This window comes from Phodopus roborovskii, unplaced genomic scaffold (assembly GCF_943737965.1).
Source record: "Phodopus roborovskii unplaced genomic scaffold, PHOROB, whole genome shotgun sequence".
NCBI classification, from domain to species: domain Eukaryota; kingdom Metazoa; phylum Chordata; class Mammalia; order Rodentia; family Cricetidae; genus Phodopus; species Phodopus roborovskii.
Genome location: NW_026125981.1, coordinates 207,285 through 232,976, shown reverse-complemented (window position 1 = coordinate 232,976; position 25,692 = coordinate 207,285). Strand labels below are relative to the sequence as shown.

General features: G+C 41.3%; 2 protein-coding genes across 2 annotated transcripts in view; both read left to right on the top strand.

Annotated features, from left to right (window-relative positions):
- The window catches only part of Med14 (mediator complex subunit 14), an 88,323-nt gene extending 86,183 nt beyond the window's left edge, over window positions 1-2,140 (top strand). Inside the window, exon 30 of the mRNA XM_051179244.1 lies at window positions 1,953-2,140. Within this exon, the coding sequence (XP_051035201.1) occupies window positions 1,953-2,026 (74 nt within the window). The 3' untranslated portion in view covers window positions 2,027-2,140. The remainder of the gene's footprint in view (window positions 1-1,952) is intronic.
- A 3,968-nt stretch (window positions 2,141-6,108) lies between these two features.
- On the top strand, window positions 6,109-24,000 carry CUNHXorf38 (chromosome unknown CXorf38 homolog). The gene is made up of 7 exons (XM_051179243.1): window positions 6,109-6,374; window positions 6,539-6,673; window positions 10,570-10,689; window positions 14,908-15,057; window positions 16,316-16,495; window positions 21,086-21,248; window positions 22,944-24,000. The coding sequence occupies exons 1-6, from the start codon at window positions 6,159-6,161 to the stop codon at window positions 21,245-21,247; spliced, it is 963 nt and encodes a 320-aa protein (XP_051035200.1). The 5' UTR covers window positions 6,109-6,158; the 3' UTR covers window position 21,248; window positions 22,944-24,000.
- Window positions 24,001-25,692: the final 1,692 nt, after the last annotated feature.

Here is a 25,692-nt window from a genome sequence, read left to right as displayed (position 1 = left end):
GCTCTGAGACTGGACATTTCCGAGGAAACCAGAGTGTTTCTTGAAAGATAATGAGGTTGCTGCGATACTGGAGTAGCCCACACTTAACATGTGACTCCTGGCAATGTCAAATTTGGGGTTCTAGTACATGAAGCTCAGCAAAGAGAACTTTTCTTTGAATTTGCTCATTTCTAATACTCAGAAAATTAAATGAATGTTCACTCATGTCAAATGCTAAGGAAGTCCTCTTAATCTTCCTTGCAAAACCATTTGTGGTAAAGGAGGGAAAAGCTGTTCTCTGAAACATTTTTTAGGTATCACAGTGTCAAATTTTAGGGATCCTGAGGAAAATCAAGGTTTTTTTTTTTTTTTTAAAGTTGTTTCCCCACATCATACCTAGGTAAGTCCTTGCTTCATTTTCTAAAGAATACACTGGGCAGTAGAGAGCAGTATGCTTCATTTTGTTATAATACTTTTACTTCTGAAAATTTTCTGCTTTCATTCTTTGACCTCTCTCTTCAGCTGGAAGTAAGTCCTCAGGAATCAAAATTAAAGCTACCAGAATTCTCAAGGTAGTGATCTAGTAGAACTCTGATGATAAACACAATACCTTCATATAGACACAGCTATTATTTTATTTTTTATGTAGTATATCTTCTGGAATTTAAAAATTAAAAGAGAAATGTTTTGATCCTACTATGATCAAGCAATTTTTTCTACCTATCAATAAAAGTGTCAAAGAAGTGTGTATGCATGTGCCTGTGTGTGCAGCATTCACACATACAGTGCGCGTGCATGCACACACATCTAACCTACCTCAGTTCTTTAAGAAATTGGTAAGGTATTGTGGGAGTGCTTTCTTTTTTTTCCCTTTGTTCCTTCTTTGGCTGAACAAGCCTTTGGATTTTCTTTGTCCTTTTGTTCTGTACCTTTCTTTTCCAGTGCTTGGAGCAAAAGCCCACAGTGATTTGCAGAGTCACTGTGTCCTGCCCTTTGACAGAAGGCCATAATTCATACAGGGGTTTCAGTTCTTCCCCTGTCAGCTGTGGTAGTGTCAAAACGTATTCTAGTGGGAAAGATCCAGTTTTTCTTTATAATAGTTAAGCATTTGCAGTATTTACAAGAACTAAGAGGCAGAGAGAAGTTGATAGGGTTGCTGCCTTAGATTCTTGGTATGTAACAATTGGGCTTCCTTGCCCATCTCTCACAGTGAAGAGCTTTGAAGGAAAATCAATCATAGCTTGGTTTGATGGTTTACACCTATAATCTCAGCACTTGGAGGCTGAAGCAGGAGGATTATGGGTTCCAAGCCAGTCTGGGTTACATAGTGAGACTGTTGTCTTGTGGCAACCAAAAAGGAAAGAAAAGGGGGAAAAAAATAACTTTAAATTTAAACAAACCTTTTCTCCTTTTAAAATAAAACATTTTGTATTTGACTTCAGTCTTTACATACAACTTTAGAAAATGAAAATGTTCAGTTTTGTAGCCAAAATAGTGTTTGGTTACACAGCATACATGTTCCCATTATTGCAGAATGTTCTTTTGGACAGTATTCCTATCCTGTTGGAGGCATTCTTATCTGGCCTTTCATGCAGCATTAACAGGACATCACAGAATTTGTAAAGCGATGCATAAATATACTTTAGAACTTGTTATTAGAACCATTCGCATTCAACTCTAAAGTCAGACTTTTTTAAAGTGTTACCCAATGCGGCACTGTTTCTATGCATTTAAGGCATCTTTCTCTCTCTGTTTAAACTTGACACTTATCCTAGATTCTTCCTGAGACAAAAACAAAAAAACAAACAAAATGCTATCCCACAACAGATTCCAGCGCCTAAAAACTGAATAGCTTGAAATACCTAGTCTTTTATTTCAAATTCGTTACTGATTTTAACCAACCCTCCCCTCACCGGTGTGTTAACGTCTCTCCTGTACTGCGAATAGCTAATGACCATTTTTCTCTGTTGCAGGTGAATGCACAATATTTGCAGCTGTTCGTGATTTAATGGCTAATCTTACACTGCCCCCTGGTGGGCGACCATAGACACTATTGTTTTTAAACCAGGAAGGCTGACAAATGAAAAAAACAACACACACACACAAAAAAAGGCTGAATTCAGCCTTCAGTTTTAAAAAGGAAAAGGACTTTTTTTTTTTTTAAAAAAAAAAAACAAAAACCTTAAGAGCTAAATATTCTAAACTGGCAAAACTTTTCAGGGTGCACTTCTTTCATCAAAAAGACCATCAATCTTTTGTATAGTGAACTTGTATAGTGTGTTTAAATGCGACACATTTCAAACTAGGTTATAAATCAGTGTCCGCTTGCCAGTAATAGATTTAATATTCTGTTTTATACTATAAAGTAATGAAAATGCCAAACTTGTTTATTTAATTGTTTTCTTATGTTTTGGGGTGTAATGGTCTTTTTTGATTTTTTTTTTTTTAAAGGCAGGTCTGTCATTTTTGAATACTGTAAAACTGTGACAAACTTTATATTGAAGCTGTATTTTAATATGACCGCTTTGAATCCTTACACAGAAATGTTTTGGGAGCTGTTAAACATATCCCAAAGAAGCAATATTTAATAAAACTAGGATATAAAAGTGACACTCACTTGTGTGTGTATAAGCTCTCTAGAGTTGTTAGGGCTCCCTTTATCTTTAACTTGGTGGGGCCAGTCAGTTTTTTAATTACATATGTCTGAAATTTGAACAAAAACATTTTTGTTACAAGGTTAATGTAGTTTCTTCAGACATTCCTAACATGACTGGTGATAATATTTAGCACCTCGGTTGTTTTTCAGTATAGGATTTGGGTAAAATGAAACAACTTTGTCTTTGAAAAGAGACAGTGAGTGATTTGTAATGATCAAGGATCCCAAATAATGCAATTATTCTTATATTCGAGGAAATGGGAGCCTTTTGCTAGGAAAATGTCATTTAAAGGATACTTCTGCACACAGCATTAACTAGGAAGCAACAAACTTGAATGCTCTAGCTTGCATGAAGTTTTGGTGGCATTTCTTTATCTTATTTAACTTCTTACTTCCCCAGCACAATTGGGGTTGTTCTGAACAATCTCAATTTAATTCATTATCTGCAAAATGATAGGATGTTTTTGCTGGACACAACCTGGTCCAGTCATTTGAAAAGTCCACAGTGCAGGGCCTGTCCAGGGTCCAGTGGAGTTTCTGGCACTGGTACCTCTCAATAGGATTTCTTTCTAGAGTACTGTACTGTCTATCGCAGCCAGTCAGGGACTTTTTAAGCTTCAATGAATATGGTCTGATTCAAATGTTTTCTGATGACTTGATGTTATTTGGAGCAGTTTTTTTTGTTGTTGTTGTTTTGCTTTGTGTTTTTTTTAAATGATAATATGCTGAGTTATCTAGTCAATGTAATATGGTCCTTGATGAAATTTTAGATGTTTGTCTGATTCCATTTTATGATTGAGCTTCTATAACTATAACTGCCAGATTCTAGTTTTAAGTATCTCACTGCAACTGTATCATATGTTCTCAACTTTGCTTGAATCTCCATTTCCAGTCAGAGTTGAGGCCTTCTTTGTCTTCTGTGTTTCATTTCTGCCTCCATCTCCTGCTTTTCACCCAACTCTGCCACTGTTCCAGAGTAGGTGACTAAACTTTTATTCTTCCCTTAATCTAACCCTTTTATCCTTCTGTTTTCAGTTCTCTTCACAGTGGTAATCACATGGGTTTGGCAATCTAAGATGTCTTTATCAGGAGTCAGCCCTTGTCTATTTGGAGCTGAATCCTATCTTTCATGTAGAAATCTACATGTATATACGAGAAATGTATTTTTATCTGCAGGATGATATTGTTTCAAATAATTTTATTAATAGAATTAACTTTTCAGGTATTTTCTCTTTTAAGTGTGGTTTTGAAATGTTAATTGCATTTTTATACATGATGCATTCAATGGCTACCTTTTCCTAGTTATAACTCACCTTTGAATGCATTGTGTAAGTCAATTAAGATAGGAGTCAATGAACAGAATTTGATTTTGATGCTTATTAAAAGTAAACCAATGAATTTGAATTTTGATATTATGCTTGGTACTTGGAATTGGTATATACTTTATTAAAGCTTGGAAATATTTAGCATTTGAATCGTAACTTTCATCACAAACCATGTCTTTTGCCTCTTTTGTTAACCAGGTTCAATCAAAGAAACTGGATGCCATAGTGATTTTTCTCTAGTAGGTGGTTTGGAACTTGATTTTAAGGTGTTTCCAATGTGATTTTAGTATTTACAGTAATAAATAAAATTTATACAAGTTTCAGAGAACTACCAACTCTCTAGTTAATTTTGGTGAAGATGTTTTGGGTTATAGTCTTGGTTTAGTATTAGTTTAACCCTGAAAGAAGACAGTGGTCCTGTTTCACCCTTTTCCTTTTCCATCTGCAGAAATATCATTTCAAAATATATTAGAAGGACTTTTAGAGTTAGGAAGAAAGTGAGAGCTTCATGAGTATGACCAGTCATTAATAACAGGAGCTGAACCTTGTTTGAAAATTAGCAAAGGTTAGGCATAAACTTTTTGTCCGCCATTTTTCCCTCCAAAAGAAATACCAATTGCATTTTTCTTCTTCAAAACAAAACCAAAAACAAGACAGGGTTTCTCCATGTTGCCCAGGCTGGCCTTGAACCTCCTAGGTCCAAGTGATCCACCTCTGAGTACTGGGAAGACAGGTGTGTTCCATCACTCCTACTTTCAAGTTTTCTTGATACAAAATTTATACTTATGATAAAAAGTCATAAAATGGAAAATTAATGTAGATTTCATTGGGTTTTGTGAAATTTTTCATTTGCTTTGATGGGAATATGGGGTATTTGGAATTGCTTTGGATGGGTTTAATATCGAGGTCAGTAAGACAAAATTAAGAGAGGCCTCCTGGCATTGTACTTTGAGTCTCCAGATCACTAGGTCTGGTCTGTTTTTCATAACTGTCCCTGCTTCCAACTGGCCAGTGATTTGATAAAATTCTTTGTCCAATAATGTAGCTGATGGATGAAAGGACATATTTAGGTAAATATAAAACGAGAGCTAGCATTACTGAGAGCTTACTGTGTGCCAGGCACCATTCTGATTGTTTCTATGTGTATAAATGCCCCTCTCCACACTGTGAGGTAAGTATTAATAACCTCCTCTTACAGATGGTAAACAGAAGCACCAAGAAGTAAAATAATTTATGATTAAAATTAGGATCTGCCAAGGTCAAATCACAAAGAATTGGTAGTTTGCATCCAGAGCTAGTGCACCTTTACACTTCCTGTGCTGTGAACCATGCATTCTTGGGATGTCTTCTATGTTTACAGCCTTCAATTCAGGGTTTTTTGATTACACACAATTTAAACATGTTTACCAAGCTCAAGAAACTCGCTGAAAGCAATGAAACAATGACTTTTTCTCACTCGACATTGACAATCTAATGCACTCTGACAGCTGAAATAGCCGTGGTGTACATTTTCTGGAGGTTTCAGCTAGTGGCTGTGCAGCCTTCCCTCTAAATCCAGGAAATGTGTTATGTCTCTGCCAGGTGCTCCAATTGTGGAGATTCTGGGCCTAGTGTCGCTTTAGCACATGGGTGGGGGAGGGGGCATAACACAATAGACCCGCGCTTCAAGCAGTGGTCAGGCTTTTGTTCTATTGATGTCTGGGATTCGCTGCGGTTATTCTGTGGCTTTAGGAAGGAGTTCATTTTATAGAATTGCATAATGCAAGGGACATACGTCATTCAAGAAACTTCAAGAAACAAGCATTGAACACTCTTGTCTTTACAATGAAGGAGTCAAAACGGGAGTCCGCCCATCAGGAGGGGATCCCGTTTAGATGGTTACCAGGGTATTTGAGAAAATGAGAATTAAGGCCTTAGGTCTTTCATCAGAGAGGCTGCATCTGAATGCTTCAAGTCCACAAACCTTAGGCGGTTCCTTTAAGTAGTGGAGCTACTGCTTCCTGGATGTGGAAGAATGGCCCGCCTCTAATTTGTGTCATGATGGCCCGCACTGACAATGAGAGTGGATAGAGTTTCTGGGTGGGGCTGCGCCTGCGCTGTGTGAAAGCTTCTAAAGCGCTTGCGCTGTGGGAGCTTCCCAGGGTCTTGCGCGTGCGTACCGCCGCTGGTCCTCGCCTTTCATTGCCCCGGTGTGAGACATGGTGTTGTCGGAGCTGGCGGCGCGCCTCAATTGCACTGAGTACAAAAACTGGGTGAAAGCAGGACACTGCCTGCTGCTGCTTCGCAGCTGCCTGCAAGGCTTCGTCGACCGCGAGGTGCTCTCCTTCCATCGCGGACTGCTGACTGCGGTCCCCGGCCTTGGTCCCAACGCCACCTGCCGCGGCGGTTCCCGGTGCAACCCGCGCGCTCGCCAGGTAAGCTGCTGGCCCAAGGCTGGGACACACATCCCCAGCCTGTCCCCAGTCCCCGGTGCTTGTTTTTTTTCCTTTGAGGGGCGGGGCTGTTTACCGCTCCCAGAGTGTTCCTATTTCTTCGCCTTGCGGTTTCCCGGATCCTGCCTCACCGCTGCCCCCTGTAGTTTCAGCCTCAGTGTCAGGTGTGCACAGAGTGGAAACGTGAGATCTTGAGGCATCACGTTAACAGAAATGGAGACGTGCACTGGGGAAACTGCCGGCCTGGCCTCTGGCCTGTGGACGCTTGGGAGGTAGCCAAGGTAAGCACTTGGAGTCCCGAGGAAAGCAGAAGGCAGATCACCTGCTCCTCCAGGGCAGAGGGTGGGTTATGAGTGCAGGCGGGGACTTAAACTACAGGTACTAAGATTGGTTGGCCTAGTGTTCTAGTGATTAAGGGCTGTTAGAATGGACCCGACCCAGTTCAGTCAAGAAGAAACTTACCTCTTTGGTTCCTGCAAGGATTTGAGCTTTGCTTCTTGAAAACTATAGTAAACATTTCCATAAGAGATGCTAGGGCAAGACGTATAGTAAAGCCCAGTGCAGTGGCTCACACTTAAATTCCACTACGGGAGAGGCCGAGGCAGGGCTGCTGCGAGTTTGGGGATATCCTGGTCTATATAGTTTAAGAGCTTGTCTCAGAGGAAGGGGGAAAAAGATACAGACCAGGGACGTGGAAGAACAGATAAGGTGTGCAGTAAGTCAGGCTCACTAAAAGCCTCGTTTTGTCCATGGAGTGCTTAGCTAAGATATAAAATTTTAGAAGGTGGAAGTGTGGTGAATTATGAGGTAGAGGTTTTTAGGCCTGTCTTTAGATTTTGGTATTGTGACTTACTGCCTGGGCTGATTGGGAATTTGTTTTGATTTCTTGGTATTTCCTGAAAGCTCAGTAGTGAGTGCAGGGAGGGGCACACAAATTGAGTTTGTGAGTTAGTGATTGAGCAAGCAAACAATTGGCAGGTGGAAGTGAGCATTGCCGGGGTTGCATTAACATGTTTGGTCTACTACTGTGCTCGTTATCTTTATCCAGTTTATTAAGACAAAGTCTCATGCAACCCAGGCTAACCTTGAACCCCTGCTTCCATTTCCAAAGTGTCTAGGATTACAGATTTGTACCACTATATCCAGCAGTCCTTTATTATTGTTATTATTATTATTATTATTATTATTATTATTATTATTATTAGAAAATTTCTATTGGGGGCTAGTGAGATGGCTCGGTGGTTAAGAAGAACAGTGGCTGTTCTTCCTAAGGACCTGGGTTCAATTCCCAACACCCACATGGCAGCTCATAGCAGTATGTAACTCCATTCCCAGGGTATCTGACACCCTCATACAGATGTATATATATATACAGGCAAAACACCAGTGCACATAAATAAAACTATTTTTTTTTAAGTTTCTGTTGGGCTGGGCTTGGTGGTGCCTGCCTGAAATCCCAGCACTGGGGAAGTAGGGGCAGACAGATCTCTTGAGTTTAAGACCAGCCTGGCCTACATGGCTAGTCTACATAGATAAACACTGTTTCAAAAAAAAAAAGACAAGAAAACTTTATTATGTTAATGTGTGAGTGTATGTCACCTGCATTCTAGAGCTCACTAGAGCCGGAAGAGGGAATTGGATCCACTGGAACTGGAGCAACAGGTGGTTGTTAGTCTCCCCACATGGGTGACTGGGACCAAACTCCAGTCCTCTGAAAGAACAGTAAGTCCACTTAACCACTGAGCCATCTCTCCAGCCCCATCCACCTCCACCATCTTTTTGTTGTTGTTGTCCCAATAGAGTTTCCAATTTCAGCCTTTACCTGGAGCATACAGGAAAAACACCTGGAAGAAATAAAAGTCTCCCCTTTATTGTGACTGGTCGCAGCTTTCATAGCTTTGGAGCTCTTCTGAAGCCTGTGCCACTTGCTCTTGCCAGCCTTTCCTCCTCTTGGTTGCTGGCCACTTTCAGTTCAACCTTGTGTACACATTCCCTGTCTAGCTCCCTCGTTTCAATTCCTGGGTTCCCCGACTTAGCATTCTTGTTCTGCTACACCTCAGTGCCCCCGTTGTGTGCCCTCACCCCGTCCCTGTTCACACAGAAAGTCTTCATATCTGGGCTTGCTTTTGCAATTCTAAACACAGTGAGATGTATGGCCTTTCACATAGGAGTTTGGCTTGTTACCTTGTTGAATACTCGTGGGTAGTAGTGTCATATCAGGCTTAGTATTGGTCTCTGCTGCTGGCATATCTGGCCCTCAGCCATAGCAGAGACTCACCCATGTCAGGTGGCTTGTAATTTCCTGTAACTCCAGCACCATAGAATCTGAGGCTCTGGTCTCCTGTGGGCATGCACGCACACACAGACACTCTCACATACACCACACACACAGTTCATTTTTCCAAAGTGAAGAAACAGAAGGCAGAGGGGCTGCTGTAGGTGTTTCTCTGCTATGTGTTTGCCAAGTGGAATATGCTGGTGCAGGGCTATTAGGGAGGCAATAGAGCCTTCCTGTTGGCTTCTGGTTCTGAAAGAAAGGAAATAATTACCCAAACAAAACTAAAATGGCAAAGATAAGGTGTATTAGAAAGGACATACTAGATAAAATCTACTCTATAGGGGAAAAGAAAGGACAGGCCAGTTTGGAGGCACCGAGGCTTCCTAACTGCATTTTCCTTTCAGCAACAGCTGTATTATTGAGCTCTTTGTTTTCTTTGGTCTCCTTATATCAGTCACATGTTAGGTTAGCTTCTTTGTTAACCTCTCTAGCATCCCTAACGGACCGGAAGATTGTGATGATTCTGAGCTATGGGAGGTTCAGCTGTGGGTTCTCCTATCATTGAGAACCTTAATAATAACCTGACTCTGATGCTCCCTGTGCGTATCCTGCAGAAAGCTTCATAGCTGCTTCCTGACTGTATTGTTTGCTTTCAGTGGAACATATCTCTTATTTAGAGTTCTGATTGAGATTTTTATTATTACTTTATTTATTTTGTCATTTGAGACAGGGTCCTCTATGTAACCTTGGTTGGCCTCAAACTCACAGACTTGCATGTATCACTACTCCCAAATAAGTAATTTTTCATGTGTCATCTGCTCTAGCAGATGCTCTTCTGTACCAGGAATGTACCTTGAGTCTCCTATTCTGGAAAATAAAGTTTCCATGTCCAGGTGTTAAGTTTGTAGATATTTGAGGAAATAAATATATTTGTGTTGCTGTCACAGCATTTATGCGACTCATTTTAGAAGATTCAGCTTAAGCCAGGGTGGTTCTACATTATGTCTGCTGTCTCAGGCCTAAGCTCCCTGTCTACTCCATGTGTGTTACCTATTTGCCTTACACCACTGATGTCATAATTGCTGATGCCTTTATATCATATGTTCTCCCTGTTTTCCTCCTCACGCCATTCTTACTCCTAAGGCTGACAGAGACTAAAGATTGGGTAACTTGCCTAAGGCCATAAGGTTGTGGCTTAGCTGGTGTTTGAGCCTGGCTCTTTTACACTTCAGGTTCTGATGGTGATAGATAGAAGTTTCTCAAGTCACTAAGGAATTGCTTAGTCTTCTTTAATGACACAGGCACTGCAGTTTCATCAAGGAAGGGGGGGGGAAGCATTTGCCTTTCTGATATACCTCTAAGACAGCGCAGAAGCTGGTGGTGCATATCTGAAATCTCAGCACTCAAAAGACTGAGTTCAAGGCTAGCCTGGTCTACATAGTAAGTTACAGGCCAGTCAGGGAAACTTAGATTTGTCTCAAAATAAGAAAGACAGGAGGCTAAGCGTGGTGGTGCATACCTTTAATACCAGCACTCAGTAGGAAGAGGTAGGAAGATCTCAGAGACTTTGAGGCCACCCTAGTTTACATAGTAATCTTCAAGATAGCCTGGACTATATAATATAGACCCTGTCTCAAAGCAAAACAAAAGGACAAGATAAGAAAGCCAGTTACATCAGCTATGTGTAATATTGCAGAGGGTTACTGCAGCCCTTCAATTAGTGCCCTTGCCAAGGCTTCAAGTGATATGACTTTCCCCAGTTGCATTTTGAACTCATGAGGGTTCTAGCTTGAAACTTCGAGGAATAGTCATCAGTTAGGAAATGGAGAAAGACTTTGCCTCTCTAGCCCTCAGAGTTGGAGGTTACTCAGGTAACCTAATAACCTCCCCTTACTATAGGCCTTCATGCCTCGAGGACTGGCAGACAAACGAGGACCTGAGGAATGTGATGCAGTTGCTCTTTTAAGTCTCATCAATTCCTGTGATCACTTCATGGTTGACCGGAAGAAAGTCACAGAGGTAAGAGCTGTCAGATTCAGAACTGTCCATGCAACCAGTCTGGTTAGCACTGGGAAGGCTGGAGTGAAACTCCCTTGATGGTAATAAGCCAGCCATATAGGTGCAGCATGGCAGCTATTCGGAAGAGCAGTGACAAAGTTGGCATCACTAAACAACTCATGGGCCTCATGTCATGTGTATCTGCTCTGATGTCCAAGAACCTGAATGTGAATGTGGTCAAGCACTAACCCTGCAGTTCTCTAAACTTAAAGTTTCCTGACAGTTTATTACTGTGCTTGTCTTAGTTAGGGTTCCTATTGTTGTGAAGAGACACCATGACCACAGCAACTCTTGAAAACATTCAATTGGGACTTACAGTTCAGAGGTTCAGTCCATGATCATCATGGTGGGAAGCATGGCAGCCTGCAGACAGACATGGGCTGGAGAGAAGCTGAGAGTTGTACATCTGGATCCCAAGGCAGCAGGGAGAGAGACACTGGACCCATCTTGGGCTTCTGAAACCTCAAAGCCCACACCCAGTGACACATTTCCTCCCACTCCAACAGGGCCACACCTCCTAATGTGTCCCTCCCTATGGGGCCATTTTCATTCAAGCCACCACACGGTTGATGGCTACTTAAGTACATACAGCTCAGATTTATCTTCTCTGCCATAATTAGAAGCAAAGTCATTTTCTGTATAAAAAATAGGCCTGAAGTATTAGGGAGGTGGGTTAGTCAGTAAAGCATGTGCTGTGCAAGTTAAGATTCCAAGCACTTACGTAAAAGCTGGGTGTGGCAGTGTACATCTGTCATCCCAGTACTGGGGTCAGGGGTAGAGGCAGTAGGATCCCAGAGACTTGCTGGACATCTTGTCTAGCAGAATCAGTATGCTCCAAGTTCACAGAGAGACCCTATCTCAGAAAGTAAGGTGGCATTGTCAGCATCTGATTTCTACACAGACATGTGAACTTACATACATGCACAGAACACACAAACACATAACAAAAAACTCAGGGTGGTGGTGGCACATGTCTTTAATCCCAGCACTCTGGAGGTAGAGACAGATACCTGTGAGATCGAGGCCAGCCCAGTCTACAAAGTTAGTTCCAGACAGAATTCCTATCTTGAAAAGCTTAAATAGGGCTAAGCGTGAAACTCGGTAGTAATGTGCGTATAAGGCATACACAAGGCTCTGAATCCTATCCTCATCCCCAGCCACACACAAAAAAAAAAAAGAAAAAGAAAGAAAGAAAGAAAAAAGAAAAAGAAAAACAACACTGTCCCTTCTGTAAAATAGCTGTGAGATCAAATGAGGTAGAACTGAAAAAAAAAAAATGTAAACACTAATGCATGATACATGTCAGGGTAGATAATTCTTCCTGTGTCAGAATGCTGCAAGATTTAAGATTTTTGATTTTCAATATATCACCACAGAATAACCCTTACTCACTTATAACTTTGAGGTCGTTGAAGAGAGTGTATAGAAGCCTTGAATTATTTATTATTGGTCAAAAGTGATACTATTCGAACAGCATGGCAGCAACTGAAGGAAAAATCCTTTTGTGCCCTCCCAAAGATGAAGATTTAATGTAGTGGTTGACCCCATCTTCTAGAAGACATCTAGAGAAGACAGACTATTTGAGTTGTCTTTAAATATATGATAGCACCGCTTTTCTCATGAGTAAAAGTTTATTTTGCTTTCATCATGGTTTCCACATCAGAAATCTCCCTTTACACAGACAGCTTCCTGGCACTGGATGGGATTTGAAAGATTTTGTGCACATGTGTTGCCTGTTGCAGCCTAAGATTATATCTGGAGCCAATGTGCTTGCTCTTTGGCAGGTTTTAAGACATTTCGGGGGAAAGAAGATGGGAAAAAGTTTAAAAAGGAAAAAGAACTTTCTTATGGTTTCTGTTGCTGTGGTAATTGCCATGACCAAAAGCAACCTGGGAAGAAGTTTTATTTCAGCTTACATATGGTTCCACAGTGTAGTCCTCCACTGAGGGAAGCCAGAGCAGGAACTCAAACAGGCCAAGAACCCAGGGGGCAGGAGCTGATGTAGATCCCATGGAGGAGTGCTGTTTATATAACCCACAATAAGGTAGGCCCTCCCACATCAGCCATCAATCAAGAAAATGAACCGCCTGCCAATTTATTTGAGGCAGTATTTTCAACTGAGGTTCCCTTTTCCAAAATGATTCAAGCTTATGACATAAACTTGGGGGACGGAATGATTTCCAGGGCTAGTGATTCCCTTGCCTCTCAGGTGCTGTCATTATAAGTGCATGCTACCATGACTGTCAATCTTTTTCTTTTTTCTTTTTTTTTTTTAAGAGAGAAAGATTTACTTTATGTGTATGGGTGTTGTGTCTGCATGTATGTCTGTGTACCATGTACATGTAGTGCCAGTGAAGGCCAGAATACGATGTCAGGTCACTTTGGACAGGAGATACAGATGTTGTTACCTGCCATGTAAGTGTTGGGGACAAACCTGGCTTCTCTAGAAGAACAGCAAGTGCTCTCAACCACTGAGCCTCCTCTCTAGCTCCTTGATTGATAACTGTGTGCCAGTAGGTTGAAAAATTCTTTAATCCTTGACAGTATTCTATCACCAAAATATGGCTTGTAGGTCTACTTTATTTGTCCTATGTCAGTTTACAAAATTAGTATATTTGTAACTTTTTTAATGTTACATGACGGTTTGCCTGCATGTACGTATGTGCACCATGTGCCTACCTGGTGCCTCTGAAGTCAGGAAAGGGCATCAGAGTTCTTGGAGCTGGAGTTACAGAAGGTTGTGAGGTGCTGTGTTTCAGATGACCAGGCGAGGGAAAGTCTGACTTATTTATGCTAAGACATGTGTGAGTACTAGGAACTTGCAAGAGCAACAAGTACTTGGTTTGGGAGGAGGGGTTGAGACAGGGTTTCTATGTGTGGCCTTGGCTGTCCTGGAACTCACTCTGTAAACCAGGCTGGCCTCAAATTCAGAGATCCACCTGCCTCCTGAGTGTTGGGATTAAAGGCATGTGCCACCACTGCCTGGCCAACAAGTATTCTTAACCACCAAGTGCCATATATTTCTTTGTTGTGTGTGCAAACACATGTGTATATATAGATGTGGTCATGTGACTGTAAGAGGACAATTTTCTCTCCTTCCATCATGTGGGTTCCAGGGATCAAAGGTTGTCAGGCTTGGTGACAAGCACTTTTACCCACTGAACTACCTTGCCAGTTCCTGCCTAGTTATTTTAAAAACAACTTTTGAATTAGTTGTTATTAAGTCTGAATTTCTATTTTTGAAATTAAAAAATAAGACCTGGTGACACTGAGTTCATAAAGCTCCCATAGCAACAAGCTACAAGTTGAGTGAACGATGCTGCTCTAGATGGGACTTCCATTCTCCAGTTCCTGCCAATCCCTTCTGCCTTCATTTTCATGTGGGCATCTAAACCAGCTTCACCTGACCCTTGAGGACATTTCAGTATGTGACCCAACAGGGACTTCACTGCTTGATAGATGCTTTCTGGGCAGGCACAAAATAAAGGTGCATGCTAGGTTATGCAGTAGTCTCATGAAATGTACAAGCCTTGGCCTCTGGATACCATACTGCTCAATTTTATAATTTAGTAAAGTCTTCCTGTAATTTCTTTTTAAGAGCTAAAATGTTTCAGATTACCCTATTAACTTAGAAGGCTTTAAAATAAATTACACTTTTCTTGGCTTATTGAGGAGGAAGAGGGCCTGTGCCACTGTGTACATATGGGAGTCAAAGGACAGCTTGGAGTAGTTGGTTTTCTTCTTCTGTATTATTACTTTTTCATTGCTGTAAACCAAGTCAACATATAAAAGAAAGCATTTGATTGGGCTTACGGTGTGAGAGATTAGAGTCTGTGATGGTGGAGTAAAAGGCATGATAGCAGGAACAGCTGAACATGAGCCTGAACTGCAAGCAGGAGGTAGAGAACATACTGGGAGTGGTTTGAATGTTTTGAAACAACAAAGCCTGACCCCAGTGAGGCACCTTCTCCATCAATGCCACACACCTTTAGTCCTTCCTAAACAATTCCCTATCAGGACCAACTACTCATACACAGCCTGTGTGGGGCATTCTCATTCAGTCCATCATACCTTCTACTGTGTGGATTCCAGGGATTGAATTTAGGTTCTTGAGCTTCCCAACAAGCACCTTTACCTGCTGAGCCATACCAGCCCAACTTTGTTTTTGTTTTTCTGTAGGTAATTAAGTGTCGGAATGAGATAATGCACTCTTCAGAGATGAAAGTATCATCTACATGGCTTCGAGATTTTCAGATTAAGATTCAAGATTTTCTGAATGAATTCAAGAATATTCCAGAGATTATAGCAGTATATTCAAGAATAGAACAGGTAAAAAGATCTATAGAGTCATTTGGGGTTTTGTTTGTTTGTTTGTTTGTTTGTTTGTTTGTTTTTTGAGACAAGATCTTACTGTAGCCCCACCTGGCCTTAGAACTTGATATGTAGACCAAGTTGTTCACACATGTTCACCCTGGTTAATGAGTGTTAAGAGTATAGGCATACACCACCACACCCATCTGAAACTTCATTTAATTGTTCTGGTATACAAACCTAAGGGGTCCAAAACATCCATAGTCATTCATTTAGAATTTGATGTTAAGCCAGGTGTGGTGGTGTATGTAAATCCCAGCACTTGGGAGACTGAGGCAGAAGTATGGCTATGTTTTGCAAAGCTAGCTTTTACTACATAGTAAGTTCCTGGGAAGCCTGAGCTACATAGTAAGACCATATCTCAAACAAAAAGATGAATTTGATGTTTATTTAAACTAAAATGTCTTTATTATTGTTGTGATGCTGATGATATTGCACACAGATCTTCATGAATGCCTGGCAAGCACACTATATTCCCAGTCTTTATTTTATTCTATTATTATTTGGAGGCCTCCCTGAGAATAGAACCTAGGTATGTGCCTCATACATGGCAAGTACATTCTCACTAAACTGCAGCCCCAGCCTCAAACTTAAGTTTTATAATGTGAACAAAGGAAAGAATGCTGGTATAAAATGTCCAATTAACAAGCTGAGTTTTTCTTTAATAACAGCGTGTGGTTAAAATAGGTCTAAGCAATGGCATTTTATTACAAATTCTTTGAATTATCCAGTAGAATTTCTTTTCCACTAAAATAGTTCATTTATTATGTGTGCCCACATGGATGTGCACAAGTGTACACACCTACACAGATCTGTGTGTGCCACACCACAGTGAATGTGGAGATCAGAGGACAATTCTTGGGAGTCTGTTTTCTCCTTTTACCTTATGAGATTAGAGATGGAACTCTAGTCCAGCCTGCACTCAAGTAGAAGCTCTCCATTAGTACATACAAGTGGCCGAGCGTGTGGCTCGGTGGGAAGTTAGTTGTCTATCACAGTTAGTCCCTGAGTTCCATCTCCAACACTGTAAACCGTATCTTAAGAGTAAACTCTTAATGTGAGGGTGAATCTAGGAGAAGTTGGGGAAGAGTGAGAGTGAATATGATCAAAATACAATGTGTACATATATGAAATTCTCAAAGAATTCATAAAAAATACTTTAAAACCCAAACTTTGAAAAATAATTTGTTCATATATTTGTGCGGCCACCCCACAGCTGTTGACATCTGACTGGGCTGTGCACATTCCAGAGGAAGATGAACGAGATGGGTGTGAATGTGAAATAGGAAGTTACTTGAGTGTGAGCCAAATCCATGAAATTGAAATGGAATTACTGAAGGAAAAATTGCAAGACATGTATCTTCAAGCAGCAGAAGAAGAGGTGTTGCCAGAAGAGGTAAAGGGAAGGATAAAGTGTGAGAAGAAAGGCAGTGACACCAGCTGGTTTTGATACTGTTTCTAGTGCTGTGATAAACACCATGACAAAAAGCAACTTGGGGAAGACAGGGTTTATTTCAACTTAAAACTCACATCACAGTTCATCACTGAGGGAAGTCAGGGAAGGACCCTGGAAGCAGGGACTGAAGCAGAGGCCATGGAGTGGTGCTGTTTACTGGCATGCTCATCTTGACTTAATTCAGTCTGCTTTCTTACACAACTCAGGCCCACCTGCCCAGGATGCTTCACCCACACTGATTTAGGCCTGAGCCCTTCCACGTCAATCCTTAATCAAGAAAATGCCCACAGACCAATTTGGTGGAAACATTGTCTCAATTGTGGTACCTCTGTCTTCCAAAATAACTCTAGCATGTGTCAAGTTAACATAAAATTCCTCTGCAAGAGCTAGTTCCTGGACAGCCTCCAAAGCCACAGAGAAACCCTATCTTGGGGGTAGAGGGGAAATCCAGTCAGGACAGACACAGGGAGCCAGGTTTCTGATTATAATGTCAAGCGATTTCTAGTAGTACATATTCTTCCAGTGTTTACTGATCATATGTTTGTTCTTTTGTTTGTTTGATTTGGCTTAGTTTGATTTTTTGACACAGGGTTTCTCTATATAACAGCCCTGGCTATCTTGGAACTCATTTTGTAGACATGGCTAGCTTCAAACTTGGAGATGCAACTTCTTCCTCCCAAGTACTGGGATTAAACGCATGTGCCTCCACGGCCTGTCCTCTGATGTATCACACAATTTATTTTGCTTTTTTGTTTTGTTTTGTTTTATTTTTTTAAGACAGGGTTCCTGTATGTAACGGCCCTGGCTGTCCTGGAACTCCTCTGTAGACCAGGCTGGCCTTGAACTCATAGAGATTTGCCCAAGTTCTGCTGACACCCCCCAGCCTGATAATATATTTTAACAGGTATTTTCACTTAGCACATTTGAGGACCTAATATGTGCCCCCTAGTGGAATAGTGGCATAAGACTTAAAACAGAATTTGGAACAAGATGCTTGTTCAGCATACAGGAGTATGTCCCCCTCCCCCCTGAAAAAAGGGAAAAGATGCTATTAAGCTACAGCTCAAGGATTTATAAGAGGTCCGTAGTTGGCCTGGGAGGATGGATGCTCTTAACAGGAATGTGAAAGGCTGAGTAATGGCCCAGAAAGCACAGGTGTTATTATCAGGGAGGAGTGTGGCAAAGTAGGGTGAAACTGTTTTGAAAGGTTTTCTGTGCCACCCACCCCAAGCTGTTTTGGACTTTAGTCCCTGAAATCAGCAGGGAAACACTGGATTTTTATAAGCAAGTGAGCTTTTTGGATTAGCAGGAATAAGTGTTAGGAATGTGTAGCTCTCCGTGTGCAATAGGTCTGCTACCTCAGAGGCATTGACTACTGTACATTACTAGCTCTGCTTACCTGTTTGGGTAAGGAAAAGGGCACCAGATCTCTACATAGAAAAGGTAAATTTCTATTTTCTATGCCTTTTTGTTCAACAGACCATGGACTAGTTCATATTTCAGGTGGTGAGGTGGTCACAGGTAGGATGTGGAAGTGGCTGGAGGGATGACACTCTTAGTGCCCTTTACCTGGAATAATAGGCAAACACACAGTTAACTAACGTTTAGTAAATTAAACCTATTTCAATGAATGTGTGCCAGACACAATGCTAGAAATACTTTTAATAGATTGACCCTTGAACCCACCTCCCCCAAATTTCCTAGGTCATATTAATATCGTCATCATTAATTTGTATATATGAAAATGAGTTGGGAGTCATCCTACCCAAAGTCACACAGCTACTTAAAGTAACAAAGCCTAAGCCAGGTGGTGGTTGTGCTTGTCTTTAATCCCAGTCCTTGGAAGGCAGAGGCAGGCAGATCTCCGTGAGTTCGAGGCCAGCCCGGTCTACAGAGCAAGCTATATAGGGAAACCCTGTCTGTGTCAAAAAAAAAAAAAAAAAAAAAAAAAGCTATATGACTACAATTTTCATTTCTTTTCTCTTCCCCTTTAAATGAATATGCATAAGCTTCCCATTTTACCCCACCCCACTTTTTTGTTGTTTTGTTTCTTGGTTTTGGGCTTTTTTTTTTTTCCCTCGAGAATGTCCTATAGCCCAGGCTACCTTCAAACTCATTATGTAATCAAGGATGATCTTGAACTCCTTATCTTCTGCCTCCATCTCGCAAGTGCTAGTCTTTCAGGTGTGTATATCACACCTAGATTACCAATCTAAAAAAATCATTCATTTATTTGTTTGTTTTGGTTTTTCAAGACAGGGTATCTCTGTGTAGTCCTGGCTGTCCAGTCTGTAGGCCAAGCTAACCTCAAACTCACAGAGATCCATCTGGCCTCCATTCTTAAAGTTTTTAATCAGTTAAGTTTTACGATACTGAGGATGGAGCCCAGGCTGTCTTCTTGTTTGTTTTGAGACAAGGTCTCACTAGTAACACATACCAGGACATAAGGCTTACTTTTAATCTGCCTTGCCTTCAGTCTGGAGTGGTCATTCCTGCTGGAGTTAGCATACCTCTTAAGCACATTTATGTGTTTATTGCCTTCACAAAAGGGAAAGATTAAATCTCTGTTTCCATTGGAAATGAGAAAGCAAACCAACTTAAAATAGAAAACTGGAGCAGGCTGTGGAGGAGAACCAGAGGGTTCTGCATAAAACCTTAAAAAAAAAAAAAAAAAGCAAAAAGCTAAGTGGAAGGGAGCAACCCTGCAGACTCACATCACACTTCCCTAGGAAACCAAGGAAAAAAGAGGCCCTATGAGGAGCTTAGTGTGGTATGCAGGGCTGGTTGACAGGATTCCTGCATTAGCTACACATGGCAGACAGTCCTATGTTCTGGCCAGGGCACCATGCACAGTCTAGAAGAACACATGCTATGACCAATAATTCCACCTGTGCTCTTCACAGTTTTGTGTTTCCAAGGAATAGCTGAAACCTGGCATTTTGTGGGGGCCCTAGGCAGGTTTTCAGTCTTTCCAGCTAACATCTCCAACCTGAAGGGCATACTCCTGTCATCTTCAGCAGCTGCCTGCCCTCCCTGCTTCACAGTTGTTCTCTCACAGCCTTGTTTGTCTTCCTTCTCACATCCCCAACCAACGTCTAGCGTCTACCTATTGGAGTCTTATATCTGAATGCAGGCTGAGGTGCCACACTGGTCCTGTTATTTGCCAATCCCTTCTTTCTGCAGTCCAAGGCTGAAGAGCTGCCTTTCCATTCTTGGGTGGCCTGCTGCTGTACTAGTACTCCTTGTTAGAATTGAAATAATCTTGAGTTTGTGTGGAGTTGGTGGTCCCCATCTAATAAACATGCTATATCCCCAAATCGGGGACTAGGGATTTAGCACAATGGTAGGCAAGTGTAAGGCTCTATGTTGTATGGCAGTCACACAGGCTGTGCTTTAAACTACTAGCAGCAGGCTACTAAGGCTGTAGCCTGGAGGGAATTCTGTTTCCCCAGACAGTGGCTCCATTGTTGCTGCTAAAGATAGCTTTTAACTAAATCTCTAGCATTGTAATAAAACTCAAGATTTAAAGGCTAGGGTGAAAACCTGAGAGCTCAGATTTAGAGTAGCAACTGGCTAACTTTCTCTCTTAGCTGGAGTCCCCAGAAGGCACTCTCCTTCCACATTGCCCCAACTAAAAACCCACATTATGCTCTTCCTTGCTGCTTCCTATAAACTAGTTGCTAGCTCCACCTCTCTGAGCCCAAGTTAATTGTATTTAATCAATACAAATGCAACACATCTTTACATAGTTAAACAAATGCAGCATAAACAGCTATAACACATCTTTGCTTAGTTAAATATTTCACAATGGATTCAGTTCCCATGCATTATTAATATAATACTAATAGTATCTGGTGTTTTTGTAATAAGCATGGGAACTAATAAAGGCAATCTGGGATGAGCCTCATGCCCTCTTGGCTTGGAATTTTGTATCTGAACATTTAATGTTGTTTTATAGCTGTGTCTTCTATCAGTAGTACTTGTATAGGCACAAAAGCTCAAAAGTATAAGATGAACACTGCATATAAATTCAAGTTTTGAAGCAAAAAAATTTGAGGTAATAAGCCAACACCCTCTATGTGATCTTAAAATTAGCTATACTGGGTCATGTTTGGTTTGAGTGGAAGGAGCTTGTTTTATTATTTTTGTTTTTTGAGACATGTGTCTCTGGCTGGCCTGCAACTCAATATATAGAGTAGGTTAGACTTGAACTCAGAGAGATGCCTCTGCCTCTGCCTCCGCAGTGCTAGGACAAAGATTTGAGCTACAACATGGGGTATGAGTACCTTGTTTTAAAGAAATTGTTTTTGGTTTGCAGATGTAACCTGTGTGTGGATGGGTGCAACTAGCTAGTGTTTCTGACCCCTGGTAGATATTTAGACAGGAACAGGTTGTTGAGGGGCATGCCCCTGCTGCTGAGCTCCAGCTCCAGCCTTGGGAGCCAACCTTGAAACTACTCAGTGTTCCATCTGAAGTGAGTTCTGTTGTAAAATTAGCCTGAGCAGCATTTTGTGCGCCTTCCTCTTGCAGATCTTAAATCAACTGGATGTGGTGAAAGCATTTCTGAGAAAAAACGCAGATCTTAGAAATGGCCTTACAGAAGACATGCAGAAGCTAGACAGCCTCCATGTACAGCATCAGAAACAGATTTCAGAGGCCAATGAGAGAGAGACATCTGAAAGAAAGGCTTAAGGTGAGTTTACATGCAGAATGGTAAAGAGGGGTCACAATAGCCTCATCCCTTTAATGTCTGTTTTTTTATGTGAAGGCACATTGAACCAACAGTCTTAACTTGCTTTCCCTGTGCCCTTACTGTTCCAAATGAAGGTTGGGCATGGTAATGCACACCTTTAACCTCAGCCTCTGGGGGGCAGAGGCAGGTGGAGTTTCTGTGAGTTCCAGGACAGCCAGGGCTACACAGAGAAATCCTGTCTTGAAATAAACAAACATGCAAACTTTACCAAAGGAAGGACAGTAGATCGAGAGTATTCTGCCACTAATGGCTCACATACCTATGAAGCCTCAACTCTATGCAGTATGTCATCCTAATAATATACCTGAAGTCAAGGTCTGCTCTTAGGTGAACCAACATATTTGTAACGTGGTGATGCCAGGGTGCCCAGCTTTTACTGTGGCATTCATTGTGCCTGGCTAGTGTCCATAAGAAAGCTGATTAATGTTAAGTAATTCTGTTTTATTGTATTTCTGCCAAATAAAAAATGGAAATAATTCTTTTATTTTACATTGTCCTTTGACAAATTTCAGGTATATTTTGTGGAAGTCAGCCTGACTTCAGGTCAGGCTTCCTCCTTTGTACAAAAGGGAACATTTCCAAAACATAGGGATTTTTGTTGTCCTGCCTTTCCCATGGTGCTTCAGAGATTTTTTTTTTCATATTCATCACTTTGGAGTTATGTGATGTATACAGTCAAAACATACTAGTCTTATGTTGTGTTTTGCTACAACCCAGGGATTTTGTGCTGTTTCTAATGTGAGAGTCTTTCTCTGGTCCTAAACTATAGCTTTTTACATGGTGAGGACTAGGTCTGTATGACGGAGTGTTCTGCCCCTGGCAGAGGTGTACTATACTTCCGCCTCTGCCTGGAAGTTTTACCCTGACAGTGCCAAAGAGTGGGTTGGGATGTAAGTGTCCAAATAGAAAAACTTTAGTTGCAAAGGCAAGAGAAAAGTGGCCATTTCCTACCATTTCCCCCTGAGTGTAGAACTGTTACTAATGTGTTTGAGTAGCCAGAGACAGAGCGCAAGGTATTGGCAGGCTCTCAGTGGCTGGCTAGAAAACAGCTTGACTGAGCTGTGCAGGGGAGGCCCAGGTTGCTATCCCAGAAGGGATAGCTGGAAAAGGTCAGCAGTCAGTTTGCTGTGGATAGGGCACAGATGAAAAGTAAACTTGAGTGTGACATGATATGGCTTATGCCTGTGATCTCAGCTACTTGGAAGGCTGCAGTGGGAGGATCCAAAGTTCTAGGCTAGCCAGGGGAACTTAGTGAGACCCTATCTCCAAATGAAACAAATGATAAAGAAATGGAGGTGTGGTACAGTTGTGAAACAATCACTTACTATATCAGACCCTGGAGTAAGTCCTCAGCATCCTTTTCCCCAAAGACAAAGCAAAGTCCCCATGGTTCCAATGCCTCTCGAGTAGTTGTGTTCCCTGTGCCAAGTATGGGCCTAGGCCTAATGCCCGAGACTATTAAGTTTCAACATATTCATAGGTTCATTCATAGCTTTGTTCTACATGCTTCTGAACTGTGTAGAAGCCTTGTACCATTTTATGCAGTGTTCTATGGGAGTCAGATTAACTTCTACCTTTCCTTCCATCTGCTCATTTCCAAGGTAATGACATTAGACTGCTTTGTGTCACCTTCAGACATTGCTGTGTTCCCAAAACTGCCTAGAAGAAATGTTCCATGCCAAGGCTCAGCAAAGATGAGATGGTTCCTTCTGGTCAGCTGCCTGCTCAAGATGGTCTCTGCAGACTGGGTGGAGAGAGAGAGAGAAAGAGAGAGAGACTGTGTTTGGCATATATTTTGACTTTAGAACCAAAATGAATGCAAATGTGCCTGCTTGGTTATTTCATTTCCTCGTTGCTGTTTTGTTTTCAGTCTTACAATTTCCTTCTCCTTTCATTTGTTTTCCCTTCTCAAATTCCTTGAGAAGACTTCAAGACTAAAACAAGATTTTGCATTTATTTTGCAACATTGCCGAAGGGGGGAGGGGGGAAACAACTATTCCATGTATTCCATGTTTATACCTCAGATCTGGAAGTATAAAACATGGAATCTTGATTCACCACTAATCCATGAAAACCTGGTTTCTAACTGTAAAGAGATCTGAACCTTTCATTTTATACCTGTGTCTAGTTAGTCTGTCTTTATCAATCCAGCATACACTGAGTTTCAACCTTGTGCCAGACATTGAAGTAGATACAATGTAATTCTTCCACTCTGACAAATCAAGTGTATTGTTTAGAAAACTTTGGATTAGTAACATTTCATTGCTTTGAAACAGAGAAGGAAGACTCTTTGTTTTAAGGGCTCTAAAATAAGTGTGGCCTGTACTGAGGCATTATCCTGTAGCCATCTCTTCAGCAGAACTGTACATCTGGGCAGAGGGTATGTACAATTGGATGCTCACCACAGCATTGATATCCAGGCACCAGTAGAGAGAACCTGCTAAATACGGCACAGAATGTCTGTACTATGTACTATACCCTGTAACTGTTGGAAAGAATGAGCCAGTGCTTCAGTGCAATAATGTGAATTGCCTGTAAGGCATCTGAAGTAAGGAAAAGGCTGAGAGGGTGGGGGAGCTCTGTGGTGGGGCACTTGCTTGCCCAGCATGTGTGATGCCTTGAATTAGATTCCCGCTCCACTGCCAAAAGCAAATAAATAGAAAAGCAAAATGTTTGATAATACCTAGCATGGTATAGTACTATTGGGATTGTATTATAACTGAGGTCTGGAAAGCTTTTTTCCAAGTCTGTCTATTGTGTTACCTCTGAGAGGAACTGGGGCTATGGAGAGTAGCCAGAAAGAATTCGGCTTTTGTATTTTGTATATTCTTTTTATAATAAACATGTATTCACTATGAAACTTTTTATTAACGTTGTTAATTTCAAAACAAGATACACAAGCAACATATACCATATTACAAGCCTTCTGTGTCAGATTGTTGTAGCCTCCTTTTCATAGCTGCATGTGCAGGGGTGCTTCCAAACCCTAACACCAGGGGAGGAAAGCCAGGAAGGCCATTGCCTTCGCCTAGGCTGCCGTCGTCGCCCTGTAGAATACCTGTCTCCGTCCAGAAGTATGGCTTGCACTCAACCTCTTCCTGGGACACAGGTGGTTGGTTGATAGTTTTGAAAGAATTTGTAGAGAACTTTAAGAAACTGTGACATATTAAACTCAGTAAAAACATCTGAATTCTAGGAAATGACTTAAGGGGTTGGTGGCTAGTACTAATGGAAAGCTGGCTCTGCTAAATCTAAGAGGGTTGCTGGCTTGCTAAAGCAGTGGGGAGTCGGGGCCTCTGGAGATGGTTACATTCCTAAGGTCAGGAGGGTTCTGCCTGGGAGAATTATGAAATGATTGTTAGGATAGTAGTAATTTGGAGTTGGTTTTTATTGATTTATTGGTTACTTAACATGGCTTTAAACACTAATATGGTAGGTAACAAAGGGCCAGCTATCCTACGTGGGCATGTTAGAATTGGTAAATGAGCTGAGTGCTGCATCAAATTACAGTGGAGTATTGTGGTCTTCTAGATCACTTCTACGCATTTGACCTCCAAGTTCTAACTATACTGATAGGAAATTATCAGCAGACATTACCTTCCTTTCCTTTGCCAGATTAATTAGAAACTTACCTGCTCTGAAGAGCTTTCACAGTGGCCTTTATTACAAACATACTTTGTGAGACATACCTAAAATATTAATTTCTACTTGTGTGAAGTAAAAAAAAAACCTTTAATGTTTTACTAAAGATCTTAATAACTTTGTAACTTTAAGGACTTAGAGTTTGTATTATTGCAATGTAGTCTGAGTTATCTACACTATTAATAGCTACTTTTAACATCCAGAAACTTCTCAAGCCCATGCTCTGATGTGTGCACGTTAGCATTGAGCATAGAACTCTATAAACTGATCAATTTGTGGCAGCTCTTTTCGAGGTCAGTCTCTATTACTTCATACTCATTATCCAAAAATCATGGCAGTTTGCATTGCAGAACCTGTGTGGCAGGCCAGCCTCCAAAGATGACTCCTGGTAGTCCCTGTCTTCTGGCATTCCATAGTGAACCAGGGTTTGTTTGTGAACATAGCAAAAGTGATGATGCATCACTGTGTGATTAAGCTGTAACAGAGGAAGACTCCCTTCTCCCATCCTTTGCAAATGCCATTGTTGGGTTAGCTATGTTGTGTCATGAGCACTCTTTTAGAGATGTCTACAGGAGATTTAGAAACTGAAGTCTACAAACAACCATGAACCTGGAAATAGATATTACAGCCACAGTCTAGGCTTCAGAGATCACACAACTGTGAGACAGTTTGTTTAAAACTGTTAAATTATGGGGTGGTTGGTTATACAGCAACTGATATTCTGTCCTATAATGTGTTCCTT

What these genes read in the sequence shown, in the direction of transcription:
- CUNHXorf38 (XM_051179243.1), top strand. Translation starts at nt 6,159, where the DNA reads ATGGTGTTGTCGGAGCTGGCGGCGCGCCTCAATTGCACTGAGTACAAA. An exon ending in GCAACCCGCGCGCTCGCCAG is followed by an intron (nt 6,375 to 6,538) that starts GTAAGCTGCTGG and finishes TGCCCCCTGTAG; the next exon opens with TTTCAGCCTCAGTGTCAGGT. An exon ending in TATATTCAAGAATAGAACAG is followed by an intron (nt 15,058 to 16,315) that starts GTAAAAAGATCT and finishes GCCACCCCACAG; the next exon opens with CTGTTGACATCTGACTGGGC.